We start from the raw sequence: 20,550 nt of genomic DNA on the forward strand, positions 1-20,550 counted from the left end.
CAAAGGGCCGCGGACTCGGCCCGGGCAGCGGGAGGAGAAGCCGCCCCGCTGGGCCCCCGCAACAGGGGGCGGCCCCACTCGGCCTGGCCGCCCTACCCACCCACCAGGACCGGGCCCTGGCAGAGGGGCACACCCGCCTGCCCTTCCCCAGGCCGAGAAATTCCCCACCGGGGCGTTGGAGCTGCCGGGGCGGGAGGTGCCCGGTGGTGCAAGCCCCAGAGCCGTGCAGTTCACCAGCAGGCAGCAGCTCTGCGGCGCACATCACTGCTGGAGCGCGATGCCATGGGATACGGGCAACAGGTGCGGAGACACCACGGATAGCAGTGACACCTCCGAGGGGCTGCCAGGCCTCGGGCAGGACGCAGCCACCCCGCTGCCCCCTTTTCAAACAAGCCTCTAACGGCAGACAGCACATCTCTTCCACTTGCCAGAAATAATCACTGCACATTCACTTTTTCCCTGGTATTTTCAGGCTGTGAGTAAAGTACGTATCAGCAGCGCTAAAGGGAAGCGCCCTGGGGTGGCCTCTGGGGGTGACCTTGCCCCAGACCAGTTGACGTCAGGGCCCACAACAGCCACCACGCCGAGGGCGACTGGAGGACACAGACATGATGCTCCTGCCCATCCCACTGGGGAGAGCATGTCACACCCGGCGGTGCCAGTGGGTAAAGTCTCTGCAAAAAATAAGTAACCAAAAGCTTAAACTGAAATTCTCGGTCAGACTCCCTGGGGACAGGGGTGTGTCATGCTGGCCTCCCACTCCAGGGCTCAACGGCTGTTTGTGTCCCCACCCGTGCGTAAGGCACCCTGCCCACCTCCCACACTACGGTGCTGTGCAGCCACTCCAGCCCTGTCCCAGGAGCCAGAGTCTAAGGACGAGCCATGCCATTCCAGAGCCGCATCCAGAACCCAGCAGCATACCACTGATTTGGCCCGTGGTGACGTTTTAATCTTACAGGCTGGGAGCAGGAGCCTTTCTGAGCAGGACAGCCACACCGCACCCACTGTGAGTCACTTGGCAGGAACAAATTGCTTCAAACATAAATCACGGCAGGGTCTTACCCAAAGCCAAAATAAAGTCAAGACTAAAGCGGCTGGCTGATAGGAGGAGAAAACCAGCAGCATCTCCCATTTATCACTTGGGCCTGAGCACTGCAGTGATGACACTGGCACCAGGGGCTACCTGCAAATACTGAAAGATACTTAGTCTAGAACGAGGTGGGGGGCTGCCCTCGCCAAACCCCCGCGGTAGGCACCGGCTTGGCCGGGCAGAGGAACCCGTGTGCCGTAGCCCAGGCGCTCACACGATTGCTCTTGCAAAGCGGTTTTTACCAAGTGCCTGCACTCCCACCCCCTGTTTCTCTCTGGCCTTGCCTCCCGCGCAGGGCTCTGGAAACACGTGGGCAAGAACAAACCGCCCCGTGGGCCGGGCGGGTCGGGTCAGGGGGGGACACGGGGGGGGACGCTGCGAGCAGCCGGTGCGCGGCCGCTGCCACCTTCACCCAGAGCCCACACACGGTTCGGGGCGAAACGTGCGTCTCAGTCCCGCCGAAGCAGCGCAGCCCCTGCCCCCGCCGCTTCCCCCCCGCCACCCACCCGTGCCCTACCCCCCCCGCCCCTCTGCCCGGCCCCCCTGCCCCGCCGTGCTGGTGCGGCCTCGCCGCGGCCGCCACCGGCAGAGCCTCCCCGGCGCCCGGCCGCGGAACCACAGCGGGGCCCCGGTAACGGTGCGCACAGCGGCCCACGCATGGCGCTGACCCACCCGCGGGTCCCCACGGCCGGTGGGACACGCCGCAGCGGCGGCAGCAGCGCGGGAAACGTCGGCGGGCGCGTCGTGCTGACGTCACAGTTTGGGCGGGGCTTCGTGCCGGAAGTGGGGCCGTTGCCGGGCGACCATTGCCAGGCGACGGCGGCGGCGGCAGCGGGGCGGCCATGGCGGCGGCGGGCACCGTGCCGGCCGGCACCTTCCCCAGCCTCATCGCCGAGGGGACGCTGCTGTGCCGGCGGGGCGAGTACGGCAAGGCCCTGGCCTGCTTCAACAACGTGAGGGCGCCGAGGCGCGGCCGGGGGGGGCGCCTCGGGGGTGAGGGCCTCGACGGGACGTGCGGGGCCGTGGCACTTGCCTGACGCGGGGGCGGCTGGCAGAGGTGGCAGCGCGAAGGGAAGAGGCTGGCGGAGCATCCCACGGCAAGGGGAGGTGGCAGCGTGGGGACAGGCGGCCCGTCCAGGTGGTGGCGTGAGGGGAAGGGTCCCCACGGGTGCCTGGAGATCACAGCACGAAGGGAGGCGGCACCCGTGGGCGGTGCGAGGGGGTGCAGCTCCTGTTGGCTGGGGGCAGTGCTCAGAGAGGGGCTGCAGCACCTCCGGCGTGGGACAGGGTGGCTGCAGCAGATGGAACGTGTGAACATCTAGAGGAGGTTGGGGGTTTTTTCAGTAAAAATACTGGTTTTATCGCCATCCATCATCAGGACCCAGGCTGGGACAGAGCAGGTTGCATCGAATGTACATGCTTGTAAATACCTGTCCTGTTGAGCCAGCACTGATGACATACTGTGTCTGTTGCGTTGCAGGCGCTGAAGCTGAGAGCAGGAGACAAGCACGGTCTAGTTGCCCGCTCAAAATGTTACCTGAAACTTGGAGACACAGAAAATGCCCTGAAAGATGCTGAAGCTTCTCTCCAAAATGACAAAACATTCTCCAAGGTAAAGAGCATGAAGTGGTAAGAGTCTGGGGTGTGCAAGGGGTGGTCTTTTAACCATCCTTTAACTTTTCGGTGAAACTCTTGATGCATCTGGGAGATAGTCTTGCGTAGAAACAGCTAACTCTAAACACATCCTTGACATTTTTATTGCTTCCAGAGAAGTGGAGGTGCGTAGGCAGCAGTTGAGAAAGAATTCCAGGGTCGGGTTTTATTGTATACAGATTGCGATAGTACAGGGCTCTCACTTCTGCCTAGCAGGAAGTTAATTGAGATCTCTGAAGCTTTTTTTTCTCTTTTTTTATTCCTTTTTTTTTTTCCCCAAATGTCATTTTAGGGACTTTACCAAAAAGCTGAGACATTATATACCATGGGTGATTTTGAATTTGCATTGGTGTTTTATCATCGAGGCTACAGACTACGTCCAGAACTACAGAAGTTCAGGCTGGGTATCGAGAAATCCCAGGAGGCAATCGTCAACTGCATTGGAAGTAAGATGTCGCATTTTACGTCCCCTACAAGCACAGCCAGAAGCTGTTCAGTGAACAGCTGGTAGGAAATTAGCTCTGCAAGTGACCTAAGGACCTGCAACAACAGGGTCTCTGCTTCTGGATTCATGTGCTCAGTGGCCACCCTCAGATGAAACCAGGAAGCACCAAAAAAAGCACAGCACTGTTCTTTTTTTCTTCTACTTTTTTTTTTGGCTGAATGCCTAGTCATATACAGTATTTAATAACTTCAGTTATGTAAATTATGACACTAACTTACATTTCCAAAGTCACCATGAAGATTTTGTAGGTAATACAGAACAAAGCAGCTCATCTACTTGCAGCAGTGCTGGTCACAGAATCCATTTTGAGATCTTTATCCCAATATTCAAAATGGTAATGAAATTTGCCTTGCTACCTGAGCGTGGCCTTCCTGAGATCCTGACTTTCCTCCAGTTTACGTTGCATAAGACCAGTGAAACTGTTGACTATTGCAGCGGAGCACTGCTTTCATAATTTCTGGCTTAGATCACAGAACATAGTCCTGCAGGAGACTGGAAAGGCCAAGGACCTAGTGAGATTTAAAGCAAACTGAAAACTTTTCCCTTTTGCCTTAGTTTTTCTCTTAGCCATGCTCTCATATGGCAACCAGCACAGACAGGACATGCACCCGCTCTCAGGCACGTGTCACCTGGGGCTGCCGCCTCCTACACCAGCACAGCATGACTCGTGTGTAGCTCACCTGGCTGCTGTAAAACCCGCCCAGCTAGTTAGGAACTACTGCTCAGGTGGATCCCCAACAGCCTGTCCCTTCGCAGAGCCAGGACACACCCTGCTGCACCCCCCTACACAGGCCCTGATGCTCGAGATATTTAAGTGCCTTACTCTTCCTTAAAATCTGTTTCAAAATTTCAGTCCATCTCCAGCGCCACAGATTAACTTCATGTCCCAGCTGTGTAAAAGCCTGAAGCTCTTTCCAATGTGATATTTTTAACAGGGAGAGTTCCCAGATCTGGCTTGCTTTCCTCCATTACTGCTGCTTCCTTAGCTTAACACAAATCTTCGCAACGGTCGGCTGAAATGCTTGCCATGCTTGATATAGTGAGAGCTTTAAATGCCTTCAAGCATCTGGGCTGTAGGCAAATGAACAGATTAAAACCCAAGACTTTAAATCAAGTGATAGCTCCTAGATGCAGGGGAAAAGCAAGGCAACACGTTAGCATTTGATCTAGATGCTTAAGTAGCTGGGAAATGCCCGCGCATTAACAGGGTATATCCCCAAAACTGCGGTACTGAATCTGCTTTGCCTGGCAGATTCAGAAACACCTGCCTTCCGTGATATGCAAGTACTCGCATTGCTGATCTTGGCCCAGTTGCCTTGCTGGAGGATTTCCTTCTACAACAGCTCTTTCCTTCCTTCTGACCAGGCCAAAACAAAGCGCTGTTTTTCACTCCTACCTCCACTGCCAGAGTGCAATCTGAATGGCAGAACTGGATGTCAGAGTGAAAACAAGATAGGAGGTTTGCCCTAATGTCAGTGCACAAAAACTTTAAACTAGTTTTCTGGATTGCTGGAGATCCCTGTGCTTTACTTTCATTTTAAACCTCTGCTGTGATCCCTCAGAAGGACTTGCCGTTCTTTTTCTTCCTCTGTTTCTGTGCAGGATGTAGCATGTCTCTGTAGGAATTGCATTGTGATGGGAGCCCCCTGGTGCCATGTGAAAATAGTAATTAAAATCCCGAGAGGAGCTGCACCTATGAGCTGTATTCCCTGCTTACAGAACACACCAACATCCACATATTTCATGTCAAAGGATTAGAGAAAGCTTTATTTCAAATGGGACATTATAGGCTTGGCACATTTAGAGTGATTTTAATTTCAAAGCCTCTGATCTGCTGTTCCTGAACACTTAACAACTATTTTCTCTGTATTCGCAGGTCCATCCTCAGTTAAACTGGAGAACAAAGAGGATCTGTGCTTTATAAGCAGGCAGGCAGAGGTACGGTCTGAAGAGCTCTTGCTTTAGAAGCTAGCTACAGTTATTATACCACTAATACTTTCTGAAATAGGCATTAGAGGATTAACAGTTTCTGCAGCAACATGAATGCAGACACAGCTGGCCTAGTGAAGCACCTTCTGACCATAGGAAGTGCAGTGATCTGTTATGAGAGTATTTATGCACCTGCTTTTAACGTAGTTCTGGCTCAAGCTACACAAAATTTAAAGGAGAAGGCAGAAGGGCAGGGAAGAGCAAGGACGGAGAAACAAAGCCCAGGCTGAAATTTCTCTGCCAGCCTGACTGTTTCTGTTGGGTGTTGCTGATCACCCATCAAAGGCTAATCAGTAACAGCAGTGAGGTTGGAGCCAGGGTACATTTATCTACAATATTTACTTTGGTCTTACCTGATGTTGAAGGTTCACATTTTTGATAATGGACACTTTATTGATTGCTTAATTTTGGGGTGGTCCAGTGAAATAGTGCCTTATTCCTCTGAGATGCCAAGCCACATTTTCCTTCGAACTCAGTGCAGTGAATGCTCGTGTCTTCTTTCACCTGGAATTACAGGTACTCGGTGGTAAAAATAATTTGTACAAAGGGGCCTAAACGTTAGCCCTGTAATTGTCAGCGTCTTGAATATGAAACTTTAGAAATACTCTCCTGATGTTTCAGAAGCCCTGGCTGTTACAGCCTCTGTTTCCTTGACCGTGGACACCTAGATCTGCCTCTCCCACAGCCTTGATGTCCCTGCACAGCACTGAGCAGTAAGCCCTGCAGGACTGCACGAGACACTGGGGCAGGACTAATTCTTGCTGTTACTATAATGCCCTCTTCTGTTCTTGGAAGGGAGGAGGCACAATTGGTTGCAAAATTTCAGTTGCTCATGACCAAAGCAATTGGTGAGACACTGACTTTGTGCTTTTATTTAAAAAATAAGTTGGCTCATATGGAGTGTAAACAGAATTCTGCTAATTCTAGTGTTCCCCACTAATCTCCCCTGTTTTCCTTTATTTTTTCTTGCCGTAGAGCAAAAATACGACCCAGAAACCGCAAATCAAACTGACTAAGGATCAAAAATGGACGAGGAAACAGGAGCCTGTGAGGAATCCAAAAACAGAGCGACAGCTTCTTGGAGAGCTTTATGCTGACAAGGCCTACCTAGAAAAGTTGCTCAAGGATGAAGGTCTTTCTCCATTTTGTTTAACTAAATGTTCCTTCTAAGCATGTTCTTTTTCCTCTTCTTCTTTTATATCCCTATGACTACTCTTCCTTATTTGTATCAGAGCTCGCACAGCACATCGTGCTTGCAGTGGTTGTGAGAGAGGCAGGTGCCTGGAGAGTACAGGTATTTCTGGAGTCAGATCGATTGTTCATAACATTGTCTGAGTGTATTTCCTTCCTTATTAAATGGCAGGCTTTTATAATGAACAGTAAATCAACTCAAAGCAATCTCTGCTGATGAAATAAAAACCAGAAACAGATTAATTACAAATTACTTAATTTCTGTCATAATGATAAATTCACTAACACTTGCATTAAGTGCAAAGCATTGCTCATAAGACTGCAATTCATTTGTGGTTTCGTTATAGATGATGTTAAGATCAAGATGTCAGGATTTGGAGAAGTAGCTTATTTCAGAACTAGGCAGAAGGGTGATTCCCCTTTAGTCATTTTTCTAGGGAACTCTTTACCCAGTAATCGAGAAATAAGTAAGAATTTAGCCTACTCACGGGTTTTATGGTATTACTAGCATTAATAATATATGTGGGCTATGGTTTCCAGGCATGTAAAAGCACCAGCTCTGAGCAGCACCAAAGACTGTTGCTCTCTGTCAGAGCAGAAAAACATGCACCAGCAGTCCCTCACTGAACTGCAGCTTCGCCCTTCATATCCATCACTACTTTCCCAGGTTCTACCATTTTCTTTTCAGATTTGATGGAGAGCAGCACAAAGCAGGGGATCAAAGTAGCAGACCTGGTTTTGAGTGGCATTTCCTACCTCGACACACGCAGTGATTTCTGGCAGCAGCAGAAGCCTATTTATGCCCGCGTGAGAGAGCGCAAGCTCAGGCAGCAAAGGTGGATCCGGGACAAGAAACGAAACGCAGCTGAGGTTGGCAGATACATTGTGAAGAGTATGGAAGACATCGATATGTGTAGGTGTCCTGGCTGGAAGCAGTAAGAAATCATGATTAGCACATGTAATTATTTGCTGTAGTAATTACAGACCAGAACAATAGAAGCAGTGCAAGTATCAACAAATGCTAGTAGGCATTTTTGGGGAAGTATTTGCTTTTGTATTCTTTACCCTTCCCAACACTGGATACAGAATCCAAGACTTTTTTTTTTTTTTTTTTTTCTCCTCAGCTTTTTCTGTACTTGAGGTCTTGCTGACTGGGTTTCAGGACACCACTTAGGTACCAAAGCCAGGGAGGCCACTGCTGCATGCTTAGCAAACACCTCTGGTTTGCTAATCAGAAGTTGTTTTATTGAGAGAATGCAGGCCACTGGAGTTAATTTCTGTAGTTCCAAAATACCCTTGTAGAGAGATGAAGCAGCTGAAAAACTGGTCTGGAAGGAAGGAGTAATTCAGCTGCTTCTGGTCTCTTTCTCTCTTCCTGTGCTACATATTTACAACCCAGGAGAAAAGAGTCTAGTTGTTGCTGGAGTTGCGTCCTTTTAAGTTGCAACAGCTCGGTGGAGGTGGTGTGGGAAACGTCCTGCAGTCTCCCTCCCGCAGCACCATCGTCCAGCTGGGTACAACAGAGCTCACCAAGGAAGTGCAAGGGGCTAATTTAGGAGACAAAAACCCAAGTACCATAGCTAGAACTTCATTTCCAAGACCAGGCTGCCCTGCTGCAATAACTACGAACTTTCGAAAAGTCAGACAACAAACATAATTCCCCTTTATTTTTCTTCAGCAAGCGTGAAGTGTTACCAGGGTCATTTCCCTTTACTTGCTGTGATGAAAGTGATTCCCAGTAGTGCCAGGTGGAGGGTCAGGAGTACCATCTCCCAGGGGCAGAGTTTTTGGAGACGGGAGGGAGGAGTGTAGGAGATGCACGAACTGTTAGTAGCTCTAACCTTCCCCAAGCTCTGTCTGAGGCTTACACAATCGCACTTAGTCTTATTTCCCCAGCATCACTGCATCCATACACTCGCATAAACTTCCATCTTTGTCTCCAGTGCTGACTGGCGACTCCCCTGAAGAAAGCTGCAAGAAAGCTGAGCGTGTGCTAAAAACAATACGAGGGTGGCCAGATAATGAAGTTCCCAACAAGAACGAGCTGATTGGAAACCTCTACAGCTGCATTGGGAATGCCCAGCTGGAGATGGGCCAGATGGAGGCAGCTCTGCAAAGCCATAAAATGGATCTGGAATTTGCCAGGCAGAAGTAAGTGCTGAGAAGTTCAGATGGAAGGGGGAAAGAGGGAAGTACCTCTGTTAAGATATTTTAGTATAAAGTAACAATTCTCACCTGGAGATTTAACAGGGCAATGCATTCACACTCTGCCCAAGTATCATGGTCTCTAGTGACTTACTATCACCACTATTTCAAAAACAAGAAAGCGGATTTTTAAAGGCCCTCGACCATGTGGCACACCTAAACCTCTGCTGAAGCAAAGCAAAAAATGCAAGTCCCAGTCTCAGCACTTTAGCCTCTAGTATGTATTTCCTTCTCAGGAAGGTCAGGCTCTAAATTGCACAAGTTTTCTGCTACATTTTCTCTTAAAATCATTTGCATTCAAACCATAACAACAGGCTTGAAATATTTATCTAAGAGGTACAGTTACCTGCCCATACAGAACACATTCGGTGGCTCTTTCAGCTAAAACAGGATGGAACAAAACATAGTCTTAAGATTTAGTAAGAGTTTTGCAAAGCACAGGAGAAAACATGGAATAGTTGCTTGAATCGACCTTATTTTGGTTTTATTTTTTCCAATACTGCGTAGGGCTTTTAAAATGTAACTCACTTACTGTTCATCATTTTCACAAATCACTTTTTAAAATTAATATTGGTTTAAGAAATGTCTGCCTCTCTCCTGGTGATCTCAAATCTCCAGTTATGCCATATGAAGTTGAGAAATAGCAGTAAAGAGGCAGGAATGAGATGGATATGTAATTTTAGCCCCTTTTTAATTTGATGTGAAGTGACTTTTAAGGACAGAAGCGCAGCGAGGGCTGGGGGGCCTTGTCCTCTGGTGGCTGGAGGTCAGCGATCACCCCCAGTGAGGCATTTATCCCCTCCCTTCATCACCTTTTTCATTTATAAGGTAAAGGTAGTCAAGGCAGGCTGCTTCTGAAGATGGGAGCAAGGACCAATTAAGGAAAAAAAATTAAAGTCCACAGGCTACGCTATTATAGAAGGAGCTGCCTCTAGCCTGGGGCAGAGGCTCAGAACACAAGGGAGCGGGGCCTCTTACCAGGAGTCTGTAGACACACTGCAGACATGTTTTTGGCTCTTCCCTTTTCTCTTGGGCAGAAATCATCTGTTAGTGGTAGGGACCCAGGAGCTGGTAGGGGACTTCCTCGGGACCCACAAAGCAACAAAGGGAAACTGAGGCAAAGAAAAATGGACAGACTTTCACAAGGACTGCCAGATTTGCACCAAAGAAAAATAATAATCAGAGACAAAACCTAAACCATTTTCTCCTGTGTGTTATGGGGTGTCAGCTGCAACGGCTGTAGATAAAATCAAAGATCCACCTCGATTTTATGACTTTCAGTGTCATCGGTCCTTTACTTCTTAACACTTACCCTGAAGTCACGTTGAGCACCAAAGAAAACTTACAAGTATCAGGAGCAAGCCTATGTCAACTACTACAATTTCTTTTTCTTTTCAATGCAGTGATCTGCCAGATGCTGTATCCAGAGCCCTTGATAACATTGGCAGAGTTTATGCCCGAATCGGCAAATTCCAGCAAGCTATTGACACGTATGTAAAATTAGTAACAGAAGAGGCATAAGGTTGTATTGGGAATTAAATTAATTATGTCTTTTGAGGTTTTTTTATTCATACTGCTGGCAAGGGGGGCTGTGAAATTTTTCATACCAACAGCACCTGGAACCCTTTGTTTATAAAATCAATGGTTGAAATTATAACTGCACCTAGTAAGATTCAGTAAATATCGCCTTTCTCTCTGCTTGAAGTTGGGAGGAGAAGATTCCAATGGCAAAATCCAGCTTGGAGAAGACCTGGCTGTTCCATGAAATTGGCCGATGTTACCTTGAGCTGAATAAAGCTGAAGCAGCCCAAAATTACGGACAGAAGTCCCTGCAGTCAGCAGATGAAGAGGGAGATGCTGAGTGGCAACTCCATGCTACGGTACTAGTGGCACAAGCACAAGGTAAAGGCATTACAACAAGTTTTGCTCTAAGGATGGAGACAGCCTGTCTGTTCAGCATCTTAGTGAAAACATTTCTGCCGTTTAACAGCCAAAGTAACTGCTCAGGTCAAGACCTTTCACTGGAGACTTGCTTGATTAACTATTGTTGTTCTCTTGGTCTTGGGTTAACACAGATGCTTTCATTTGTCTGTTACAGTAAAATTAAAGGATTACCGGTCTGCAATCATCCACTTTGAAAAAGCACTTGACAAGGCAAAGCTTACTCACAGTGAAGCTGCTCAAAAGGCCATCATTATTGTAAGTGGGCTGTTGCAAAGAGGAGAGAAGCTTGGGGCAGCATCAATAAGTTGGCTGTAACTATTGTCTAGTGTCCTGTGAATTGAGAAAACATCGCTACACAGCTAGTGTATTAAGAGGGGGAAAATGCAGCCTCTGAAGCCATTTACATATTAAAAATAATGAAACCTCCTGGCTTAGAAAACTTAACCCCAGTTTATGAACCAGTCCAACATATAAAAGGATGAAGCCCTAGCCCTGCTCAGGTTGAGGGCAAAATTTTTTTTTTACCTCCCTGGGGCAAGGATTTCACACACAGAATAGAGCAGCGCTTTCTCTGTGCTCAGCTGTCAGCCTCTGATCACAGCTCACCCTTTTCTGGCCTCTCCAAAATGCCCCAGAGAAACCACTTTGCATCAAACCATGGAAGAAGATCTGGGCATGGCCAGTGACCCACAATTAAGCAGTTTGCACGTTTTGGTAGCCAGCCTTCGCTGACCTGACGGTGGGTTGTGGGTGATGTGAGCGCACACGGCTTGCCAGGGAACAGTTACGGCACAGGGACGTACCTATTTGGTGATCCCTCACGGGTGTCCTGAGCTCAGGCAGAGCCTCTTCTCCTGCCAGGAGAAAAATGGTAGTGTGAGAGAGATGGAATCTTCAGGGGAGGAGACATTTGATAAGGGATGCTAACAGCTAGTAACCACTGCAGGGAGAAATGAAGCATATTGTTGCAGAGAGTTTTATGGTAGGAAAGGATCAGGTAGTGACAGCAGAGATCAAAAGAAAGCAGGAAAAATGTAGGTATGTAACTGCATTTCTAGAGCTCTTATTAATAAGCTGTATCACTTTCAGGCCTTAGATGATGTGAGCAAAAGGTTCATTGAAGAGCTGAACAAAAGAAGAGGAGAAACAACAGTTAACTTTCCTAAAGGTAATTGTCATTTAGACCTCGGCACCCCTTAAGTATAAAAATTCTCCACTTCCCTCTCCTGGAGCACAGGCCAAGGCATGGGAACAAAGCACCCCGTTCCCAGGGAGCAAGTATCCACATTTCTGGCCCGTATTGCATCGCCTCTGCTAGTGCACAGTAGCAGGAATTAATTTATATGTGAGGCTGTAGCACAGTTATAATTTGTGGCTTCAGTTTTTTGGTAGCAAAGGTTTCGCCTTGAGCTGGTATAAACCAAAGCAAGTGATGCAGCGAAGCCTCGATGCCAGTGAGGGAGCCTGGTTTCCTCCTCAGTGCTATCCATTTAAAAACCTGCTTTTAATAACACAGAAAACAGCTCCAGTGCCCAGAAGGCAGAAGCGAAACGTGACTGAAAGTGGGAATAAACGAGACCCGTAGCGTTGAGGCCTTCAGAAACATCAGCTGCATCGTAAGAGTTCACATAGCATTGATTTCCTTGCAAACGGCGAATTAAAATCTTCATCAAAGCACCGTGCTCCGCCAGCTGGGGGTGGTGGAGCCTGTGCAGGAGAGGGCAGCACCTCCCGCGTGTCCCCCGCGCCTGGGCACCCCGCACCCCCTGGGGCCACAGCAGGGCCGGGGTGCTGGGGGCGAGGGGTCCCGCTCAGCTTGTGCCCAGCCGAGCGCTGGGACGCGCTTTCCGAGGGGTTTTTCCTCCCCAGGTGACGGTCGCAGCGATGAAAACCCCAAAGGCGGCGACCGGGAGGATGGAGAGCGAGCGGGAAGCGGAGGGAGGGAGCCGCGGGGGGCGGCCGAGCGGAGCCGGCAGGAGCGAACGGCCGCGCAGGCAGCGGCGGGGCGGGGGGCGGCGGGGCCGGGGGGGGACGTAGGCGCGGAGCGGGGCCCGCCGCAACGGGAGCTCCGTCCCCGGGCACCCCTGGCTATCGGACCTGCGCCCGCCCCTCGCCCCCAGCCCCCCCGGGCGCGGCTCCCCCGGACCGGGCAGCCGGCAGCTCCCAGCTCCCTCCCCAGGCCCCGCTCCCCCGGGACCGGGCAGCCCGCAGCCCCCAGCCCCCGGGCGCGGCTCCCCCGGACCGGGCAGCCGGCAGCTCCCAGCTCCCTCCCCAGGCCCCGCTCCCCCGGGACCGGGCAGCCCGCAGCTCCCAGCTCCCTCCCCAGGCCCCGCTCCCCCCGGACCGGGCAGCCCGCAGCCCCCAGCCCCCGGGCCCGGCTCCCCCGGACCGGGCAGCCGGCAGCTCCCAGCTCCCTCCCCAGGCCCGGCTCCCCCGGGACCGGGCAGCCCGCAGCCCCCAGCCCCCGGGCCCGGCTCTCCCGGACCGGAGAACCCCCAGACACACCACCCCGCCGGGCCCGGCTCCCCCTGTCCGGCGCCCGGGCCCCCGCACACCCACCCTCCTCCACCGCCCCGGGGGCGGTCCCAGCCCGGCCCCCCGCTCCCCCCGCGCCTGCGCGGCCACAGGGGGGGCGAGCGGGGGCCCCGGCTCTATGAAAGGGGCCGCGGCCGCCCCCGCCCCAGAGCCGCTTCCCCGCCGCGCCGCTCCGCACCGGCGGCCGCCCCGGAGCCGCTGCCCTCACCATGGTAAGCGGGGCCCGGGGCAGCCGCGGCGTCCTGGGGGGGGTGGGGGGGAGGTACCGGCGGCGGCGGCGGCATCGACACGTGGACGCGGGGTCCGGAGGGGGCGTCGCGGCTGAGCCCCAAGAGCCAGCCCCAAGGGGGTCCCCACAGCCCCGTCCCGGGGGTCCTGGGCCACCCTGGGGGGCAGCCGGAGCCCCGGCACCGCCAGTGCCCTGATGCTGGAGCCGCGGCTCCCTCCGGGCGAGGCGCTGCCCCGCGGGGGGACAAGCGGGGGCTTTGTGGGGCGGGGGCTCAATGGGGGATTGTGCACCCGGGAGCCCGGCGCCGCGCCGGGGCTCTGTGGGACCATTGTCCGGCCGAGCCCTGCGTGGCCCCGGCCCATGAAGGCCACTATTATCCTCCCTGCTGGGCACTGAACAATGGGGCCGGAGCGTGTTTTCTATCATTGTTCTTTTGTTTGCGCCTTTGAAAAGCGGCTTCAGTCACCGCCAGCGCCAGCAGCTGCCTGCAGCGAAGTGGCCGGGCTGCCCCAGCCCCTGCCCGGCCACCGGAGCAGCGAGGCCGAGCCCCCCTTGGCACACAGGACACCCCCCAAAGAGGAGCAGCTCTCAGAGGCTCACGCCATCTGCTTCCCCTTGTACCATGGCCTGGGAGCCCCCAGTCCGTGGGCAGGGCCCCGCGGGGGTCCCAGGAGAAGGAGCCCCCAGTCCGTGGGCAGGGCCCCGCGGGGGTCCCGGGACAGCTGTGTGTTGGGGGGGCTCCTTGCTTTTCCCGTTGGCTCCGCGGCTGCTCGGGGCTGTCCCATCCCGGTGTGCCGTGCAGGAGCTGGCCCGGGGCAGGCAGTGATCCTGCCCAACGCGGCTGTTGAAGCCCCCATCCCGCTCCCCCATCCCGCTCTCGGGGCGCTTTTGGACCCAAAACCCACCTCCACATTCCAGAATAAGTGCTAGGAAAGTTAATAACTGAAACGGGTTTTAAACAACACCCTCGCCCTGCAGATGGGAAAGCTGCGTTTTTCTGCCGCGGGCAGAGCATTGACATTGTGTGTAAATCCCCCAGTTTTTGCACCGATGGCAACGCTGGCTCCTCCAGCATCGCTCCTGGTTTTTGCACCGATGGCAACACTGGCTCCTCCAGCATCGCTCCGCTGGTCATGGGCTGGGCTAGGCCAGGAGGCAACTGGGGAGGGAAGGGGGGAGAGTTCACATATTGACCTAAAAACCAGTGGCTGCCCCGTGGATGCTGTCAAAAAGTCGTGCAGGTGGAGAAATCCCACGTTTCCTTCCAGTCCTGCGTTTTCCCAGTCTCTGCTGGCACTGCAGTTCCCGGAGCGGTGGCTGAGCCAGCGCCAGTGCCCCAGCAGCAATTCCCGGCTCACTCGCCGTTGCTCAGAGGGTTGGTTTCGCTTTCGTGTTAAGCTCCGCAGCTGCTGGGAAAGGGGGTTTCGTTTACTGGAAACCAGTTCCGTTGCTCTCCATCACAAGAGGAGCCCAGATCCCCGCCCCAGATCCCCTCCTCTGAGGCAGCCGGGCTGCTGCTGTTCAGCGAAGCGGGAAGAGATGGCAGCTCCTAACAAGAGGCAGCATCGCTGCAGGCTTCACTCGGAACCAGCCTTTCCTACGGGGATGGAGGATCCTGAACAGGCTGAAATCCCTTTGTGGTCTCTTTTTACTCAAACGGAGTGATGAGATTGCAGCAGCTGTTGCAACCTGCTGGGAGTTTCGTTTCCCCCGCAGCAGGCTGCACCCTCCTGATTGACTAGCCACAAATATTTATTTTCAGAAATAAATGTGATGCTCCAGGTGCCCTGGCCAGGCTGTCGCGCTCTGGCGGTTTGCTGGCTGCCACGTGACGGGCAAAACTTCCCCTTCCTGGTCGGGCAGGAGCGGAGCTGAGGCCGGAGTGGGAGCGGAGCTGCACCCCCAGCTGCCCGGGTCAGCCGGCTGGTGCCAGGGTGGTGGGACAGGACGGGGGTCCCCGCTGTGGGACCGGCCGGGGTAGCTGTGAGTGGGGCTGCGGAGGCTGGGGACGGGGGGGTATGGCAGGGGGGGATGGGGCAGAGGGGATGCTTCTCCCCGGAAAGGTTCGCCCTGGCTCGTGTGGTGGGAACGTGCGGTCTCTCGGGGTCGCTAGCCTGCAAAACATTTTCCTTCTTGCATTTCAGAACAGAGGCTTCTCAAAGAAGAGTCACACGTTCCTGCCTAAAATATTTAGGAAAATGTCTACTCAATCAGCGAAAGAAAGGCCTGAAAGCTTGCAGTTCCCGTTCCTTGACGACGATGATACCATCTCCACGGTCAAAGAATCTAAAACCTTTTTTATTTTAAGAGGGCTGCCTGGCAGTGGGAAGACCACTCTTGCCCAGGCTATCCAAGATAGGTATAAAGATGCCTGCAAGGTCATCTCTGTCGATAGCTATAAAATTACACCTTTAATAAGAAGCAGCATCCCTGAAGAGTACACAAAGGTGGATGAGGATCTAGTTGACTATTGCAAACGAGATATCAGTGTTATCGTTTTGGATGACACTCACCATGAGAGGGAACGACTGGACCAACTCTTTGACATTGCTGACAAGTACCGGTACAAAGTCATCTTTGCCGAGCCCAAAACCCAGTGGCGAATGGATTGCTTGCAGCTGAAGGAAAAGAATCAATGGAAACTGTCGGTGGAAGACCTGAAGAAGATGAAGCCCAGCTTGGAGAAGGAATTCCTACCCATGTATTTTGGGTGGTTTTTGAGCAAAAGAAGTTCGGAGAACCTGAGGAAGGCTGGGCAGGCCTTCTTAGATGAGCTTGGAAGCCTCAAAGCCTTCAAAAAGGAGAGTAAATACTGTATGTATAGAAGTATCTTACCAAGTTCTTACTCTGTTGATGAAATGTTAATGCTCAGCAAAGGGAATAAGTCTGGTCAGCTTCTGAAGTGAATTTCTAGTTAAAGTTAGCAACAAGAAAAACCCTATAAAGATGCTAATCTGCTTCCCATAGTTAACAAGGTTGCTTTTGTAAGTAAAAAAATAAATGAAACAGTTTTTCCTAAGTTGTTTAGCTCTGACACTGTAGGGAGCTGGGCTGGGCTGGCAGCGGCGTTCCGCCTGGTGGCTGGGCATCCCTGGTTGTCTGTGGCCTGATGGGCAAGGCAGAACAAATGCAAAGAGTCACAGAGAAAAGGGAAGGACGGGACAATCTTGTCCCTCGAGGGAGTCTTTAAAGTCATCGAGGTTGAGACCTCGATGCAGAGAAGCTTCTGTTTTCTAGTAACATCCCGTTAGCCTGGCTGAGCAGTTTTATTTACCCAGCATTTATTTATTCAGCAGTACAAAAGATGAAACACGAAGGATGGGTTGGGAAGAAAGCTGAGGTAGGTTTTAGGCTCATGGGGTGACATCAAGGGGATCATTTTTTGACAGCAACGTTGTTTACCTGTTATTTGCAGTTGCTTCCGCTATTGAAGATCCCAAAGTAAAAGTCGATCTCACCAGCTACTTTGTGAAGAGGCCGCCCGGGGTCTTACACTGCACCACAAAATACACAGAGTTTGGCAAAGCAGCTGGAGCTGAGGAATACGCGCAGCAAGAAGTGAGTACGGGGGCTCTGAGTCCCCCTGGGACACCAGTCTCCCCCCCTCCCCCTTCCCAGCAGGGATCCAGAAGCCCCCTCAGGGTGGGCTGGGATGTGGCTTTGCTTGTGCCGAGAGGCCAGAGGTAGGGACAGAACGCAGGGACAGTCCGTAGGTCCATGTGGCTGTGCAATAAAGTCATAGTTGTGGCAGAGGTGGTGACTATTTCTTGTTGGTTTCCCAAAAATACTCCCACCCCCCATCGCCCCCCCAGCATCATCCCCAGTAGCTTAAGCTGAATGATGATGACTTAAGATCTTTACAGTTCCAGCTACATTATTTCAAGACGGGTAAACCCAAGTTAAATAGTGCAATTTGCCAAGGAAAAAGATGCAACCAGTTCAGAACTCGGGGATCAGGAACTTCAGGCCACGATCTAGCTGCACACAGCATCCCGTGTAGGTCAGCCCCAACCCATCCACAGCCGGCTACAGCCGCGTTCTCTGCTTGTCTCCCTCCTCTCGCAGGTGGTGAAGGCTTCCTACGGCAAAGGCTTCACCTTGGCCGTTTCTGCTCTGTTCATCACGACAAAAACTGTTGGGGCTCGCGTGGAGCTGAGCGAACAGCAGCTGCTGCTGTGGCCCGGAGATGCCGACAAGATCCTGCCCGCCGACAACCTCCCGAAAGGCAGCCGGGCTCACATCACCCTCGGCTGCGCCAACGGCATCGAAGCCGTCCAGACTGGGCTTGACCTGCTGGAGTTTGTGAAACTGGAAAAGGCGGGGAACAAAGGGGATGAAGTGGGGGAAATTGGAGGAGGGAAACTGCTGTATTTTGATAACGGTATGTGGATGCTCGTCCTTTCTAAAAAGATTGATGTGAAGGCGATATTCTCGGGTTACTATGGAAAAGGAAAACTTGTGCCAACGCAGAGCACCAACAAACGGGGCTCTGCTTTTAGTTCCTGCGCCATCATCTAGGAGCATGGGCAGGGGAGCTTGTTTGTTCGTTTTTAAAAGGCAAGTAACTCCTGTAACCTTTAAAAGTGTAAAGAGAATAATTCTACCTTTACTAAAGTAAGCCCTTTTGCCAGCCCCTGTGTGAAGCCTCTCTGGGGAGAGTTTACTGGCCTCAGAACAAGGAAGAAAACAAGCAGCCTGCGACCGATGGAGAAGCAATAACTGACGCGCTGCCGAGTATTTCAATGGAATTTTGGAGAGAACTAGCTGTCGTGGTCTGCTTGTTTTCTTCCTCGGCGGAAGATCAACCACGATCTTTTATAACTTTCCCACGAACCACAATCGTTAGACCTTTCATGTCCGTACTACGAGCAGTGGCAGACCAAAGCCTGTGCGTAACTGCCCTGAAGCCAAGCGAAGGGACCTGGGCGCTGCCTCTCATACCCGAGGGACCGACGGCAGCCGGTGCGGTAGCTGAATCGCTGGGTGAAAAATCGAGCCGTGGGTCACGGTGTGGCAGTTACTCATAGTTTAGCTGGTGAGAGGAGAACTGGCGGAGGGCAGCAGGGTACGGAACAGCCTCAAGGGGGTCCTGCAGCCCCGTGCCCCGTCCCCATTCACCCATCCTTCATCGCACGGAAGGGATGTGCTGGTGAGCAGAGGGAAAGGCTGTGACCAGATGATGTCTCAAAGTCAGCTATCGTGGACTTAAAGGGGAAACAAGTAAAACAGCAGGAGAGGCGTTCAGATCCCGCCGCGTGGCTCCAGGCATTTCACTTCACCTGTCAGAACAGGCTGGACCAAGCACTGCCCTTGTCCTTTAGGGAACAATCCTGCCTTGGCAGGGAACGGAAAAGACAAACGTCTTTTCCATCTTTTATAGAAACTAAAATCGTGTCTGAAGTATAGGACTATACTTCATGCAAGATTTTACTACTTTTCTCTAATGCACTTGAATGTTAAAAGTTAGAATGGCAGTAACATTGTAATTTAGGAAGTGGAGGTACCGTAACTGCGTAACTTAAGTCTGCTCAAACCTAAACCGTTGGCTGGAAAAAAAAAAGTTAACGATGAAGCACTTCTGTTATTAAATAGCCTGTTTTATCAAAACTTCTGGTTTTGCTCTTGGCCAGACCGTTGCCAGTTGGTCGGTGGATACGTGGTCACTACTTGACTGTAACACAAAGCTCAACTAACGGATGCAGGTCAGGGCAACAGTTTAAACTCCCGCTATGGCTTGGTGTTTGGTGAACTGCATAGTGACATTAACCCCGTATTAATAAATGTAAATACTTACTGTGTTTGGCAAGCGGGTGCTGGGCTCGTACCTGTCGAGGAGCTGGTGTGTGGGGAGGGCTGGGCGCGCGCTGAAGCCGCTGTGTGGAAGCCCAGCGCTGCCTGCGTGGGACTCATTTCTCCGCTGAATGTTTAAAACAAGCACAGGGTGTGCTTTGGGGCTACTCCGGTAAATGCTCTGCAAGTTTACTAGCAAAGCAAAATAGTTTCAGAAAGACGGATGACAATAAATTCTTGTTACAACATGAAAAAAATATTCACACCCCTATAGCACCTGTAATCCTCCCTCACCTTCAACGGAGAAACCCCTGCTTGCTCCTACGTGGGCAGAGGGGTGAGTGCCCGGCTCGGGCCTTTCCCAACAGAAATCCCACATGGATTCACTCCATCCAAAGGGTAACGCCTGCCCAGGACAGCGCCTGCGGGAACGCAGGAGCACGCTGACCCCTCTCCCTCCAGTGCCCAGGGAACAGCCCAGTGCTCCGGATCGCATCCCACACTGGAACGCGCAGCTGGAATATCTTGTTTATTTGCCTGTTCAAGAACAACAGTGAGACTGTCCTCATTTAAGTTTTTATTAGTTTGTACATCATATACAGTTTATAATAAAGTAAACCAATTGCATATGGTTTTGCTTCAGTCTGTGATATTCTTCATATAAACACATCATTATGAATTATGCCTAATGAAGTAAACAACAAATATTCACATTTTTACCATTCACATCCTAGAAAGGTAAAGGGTCCAAAGAGGGACAGTGTCGATACCGATGCGAAGCCTGGCTTGGAGAGGATGACGTGTTTGGCAAAGCGAGGGGGATCGTGATTGCTCCATGCAATACCCCTTTCCTCCCAGGGGAAAGGTTAAGATATTTACACTGAGGTAAACATTCAGAATTTCGATTCGGATAAATACTGCAGTGGGGGGGTTAGCGTCCTCTCCAAGTTGGCTTCGCATCGGTGCCTGGTTTTGTCTGACTACTCCTTAACGTTGTTACAACACAGCAGGTAGGCATGCAATGAAGGTGCTGGGGTTGCTGTTCCGCACTCAATCCCTCCAACGTTGCTTCACCCCATTTTCTCTTTCGAAGCACGAGCTGGTGACGGGAAAGCAGGGAGGAAGGTGGGGCCGCCGAGGTCAGGCTGGCACAGCACCCACGCCGTGCACCCAGCCGGGGGGAGCAGCCCGCTGCTGTCCCCAGCCCCCCCGTACTGCGGCTCCGTGACACCCTGTCGCAGACTGTGCCGCAGCCCGGCACCCTGCTCACACCGTTCCACACGGGAGCTTTCCTTCGGAGGTCGGACCCAAGCTAGAGCCAACACTTGCCTTGCACTACGCAAAGAAGAAAGGATAATCCTGTCCCTGCCTCTGCAGGGGCGGGGAAAGCCGGGGTACGTCAGGCAAGGGCAAAGCATC

General features: G+C 52.2%; 2 protein-coding genes and 1 long non-coding RNA gene across 9 annotated transcripts; 2 read left to right on the top strand and 1 right to left on the bottom strand.

The window, feature by feature from the left end:
• The first annotated feature begins 84 nt into the window (after window positions 1-84).
• Window positions 85-12,251, top strand: ODAD4 (outer dynein arm docking complex subunit 4). The gene is made up of 12 exons (XM_027780092.2): window positions 85-1,006; window positions 2,571-2,702; window positions 3,036-3,189; window positions 5,125-5,186; window positions 6,213-6,369; window positions 7,117-7,341; window positions 8,372-8,579; window positions 10,037-10,123; window positions 10,339-10,535; window positions 10,732-10,832; window positions 11,667-11,745; window positions 12,094-12,251. The coding sequence occupies exons 1-12, from the start codon at window positions 746-748 to the stop codon at window positions 12,135-12,137; spliced, it is 1,707 nt and encodes a 568-aa protein (XP_027635893.1). The 5' UTR covers window positions 85-745; the 3' UTR covers window positions 12,138-12,251.
• On the bottom strand, window positions 2,513-14,622 carry LOC114010853 (uncharacterized). 4 transcript variants are annotated; one of them, XR_008744681.1, is made up of 6 exons: window positions 14,536-14,622; window positions 11,381-11,431; window positions 9,612-9,712; window positions 7,185-7,354; window positions 5,591-5,741; window positions 2,513-2,633 (listed from the first exon to the last, which is right to left on the bottom strand). It is a non-coding gene; the product is annotated as an uncharacterized LOC114010853 (long non-coding RNA). The 4 variants fall into 4 exon arrangements; XR_003552528.2 differs by having other exon boundaries at window positions 9,612-9,745; XR_008744680.1 differs by lacking the exon at window positions 9,612-9,712.
• CNP (2',3'-cyclic nucleotide 3' phosphodiesterase) lies at window positions 13,166-19,758 on the top strand. Of its 4 annotated transcripts, none has more exons than XM_055789961.1 (4): window positions 13,166-13,324; window positions 15,486-16,155; window positions 16,757-16,899; window positions 17,407-19,758. In XM_055789961.1, exons 1-4 carry the CDS (start codon window positions 13,322-13,324, stop codon window positions 17,857-17,859), a joined length of 1,269 nt encoding a protein of 422 aa, XP_055645936.1. In that variant the 5' UTR covers window positions 13,166-13,321; the 3' UTR covers window positions 17,860-19,758. The 4 variants fall into 4 exon arrangements, with proteins under 4 accessions (XP_055645936.1, XP_055645938.1, XP_055645937.1 ...); XM_055789963.1 differs by lacking the exon at window positions 13,166-13,324 and adding an exon at window positions 15,149-15,255; XM_055789962.1 differs by lacking the exon at window positions 13,166-13,324 and adding an exon at window positions 15,192-15,324.
• Window positions 19,759-20,550: the final 792 nt, after the last annotated feature.

Source organism: Falco peregrinus, chromosome 18 (genome assembly GCF_023634155.1).
Source record: "Falco peregrinus isolate bFalPer1 chromosome 18, bFalPer1.pri, whole genome shotgun sequence".
Classification (NCBI taxonomy): domain Eukaryota; kingdom Metazoa; phylum Chordata; class Aves; order Falconiformes; family Falconidae; genus Falco; species Falco peregrinus.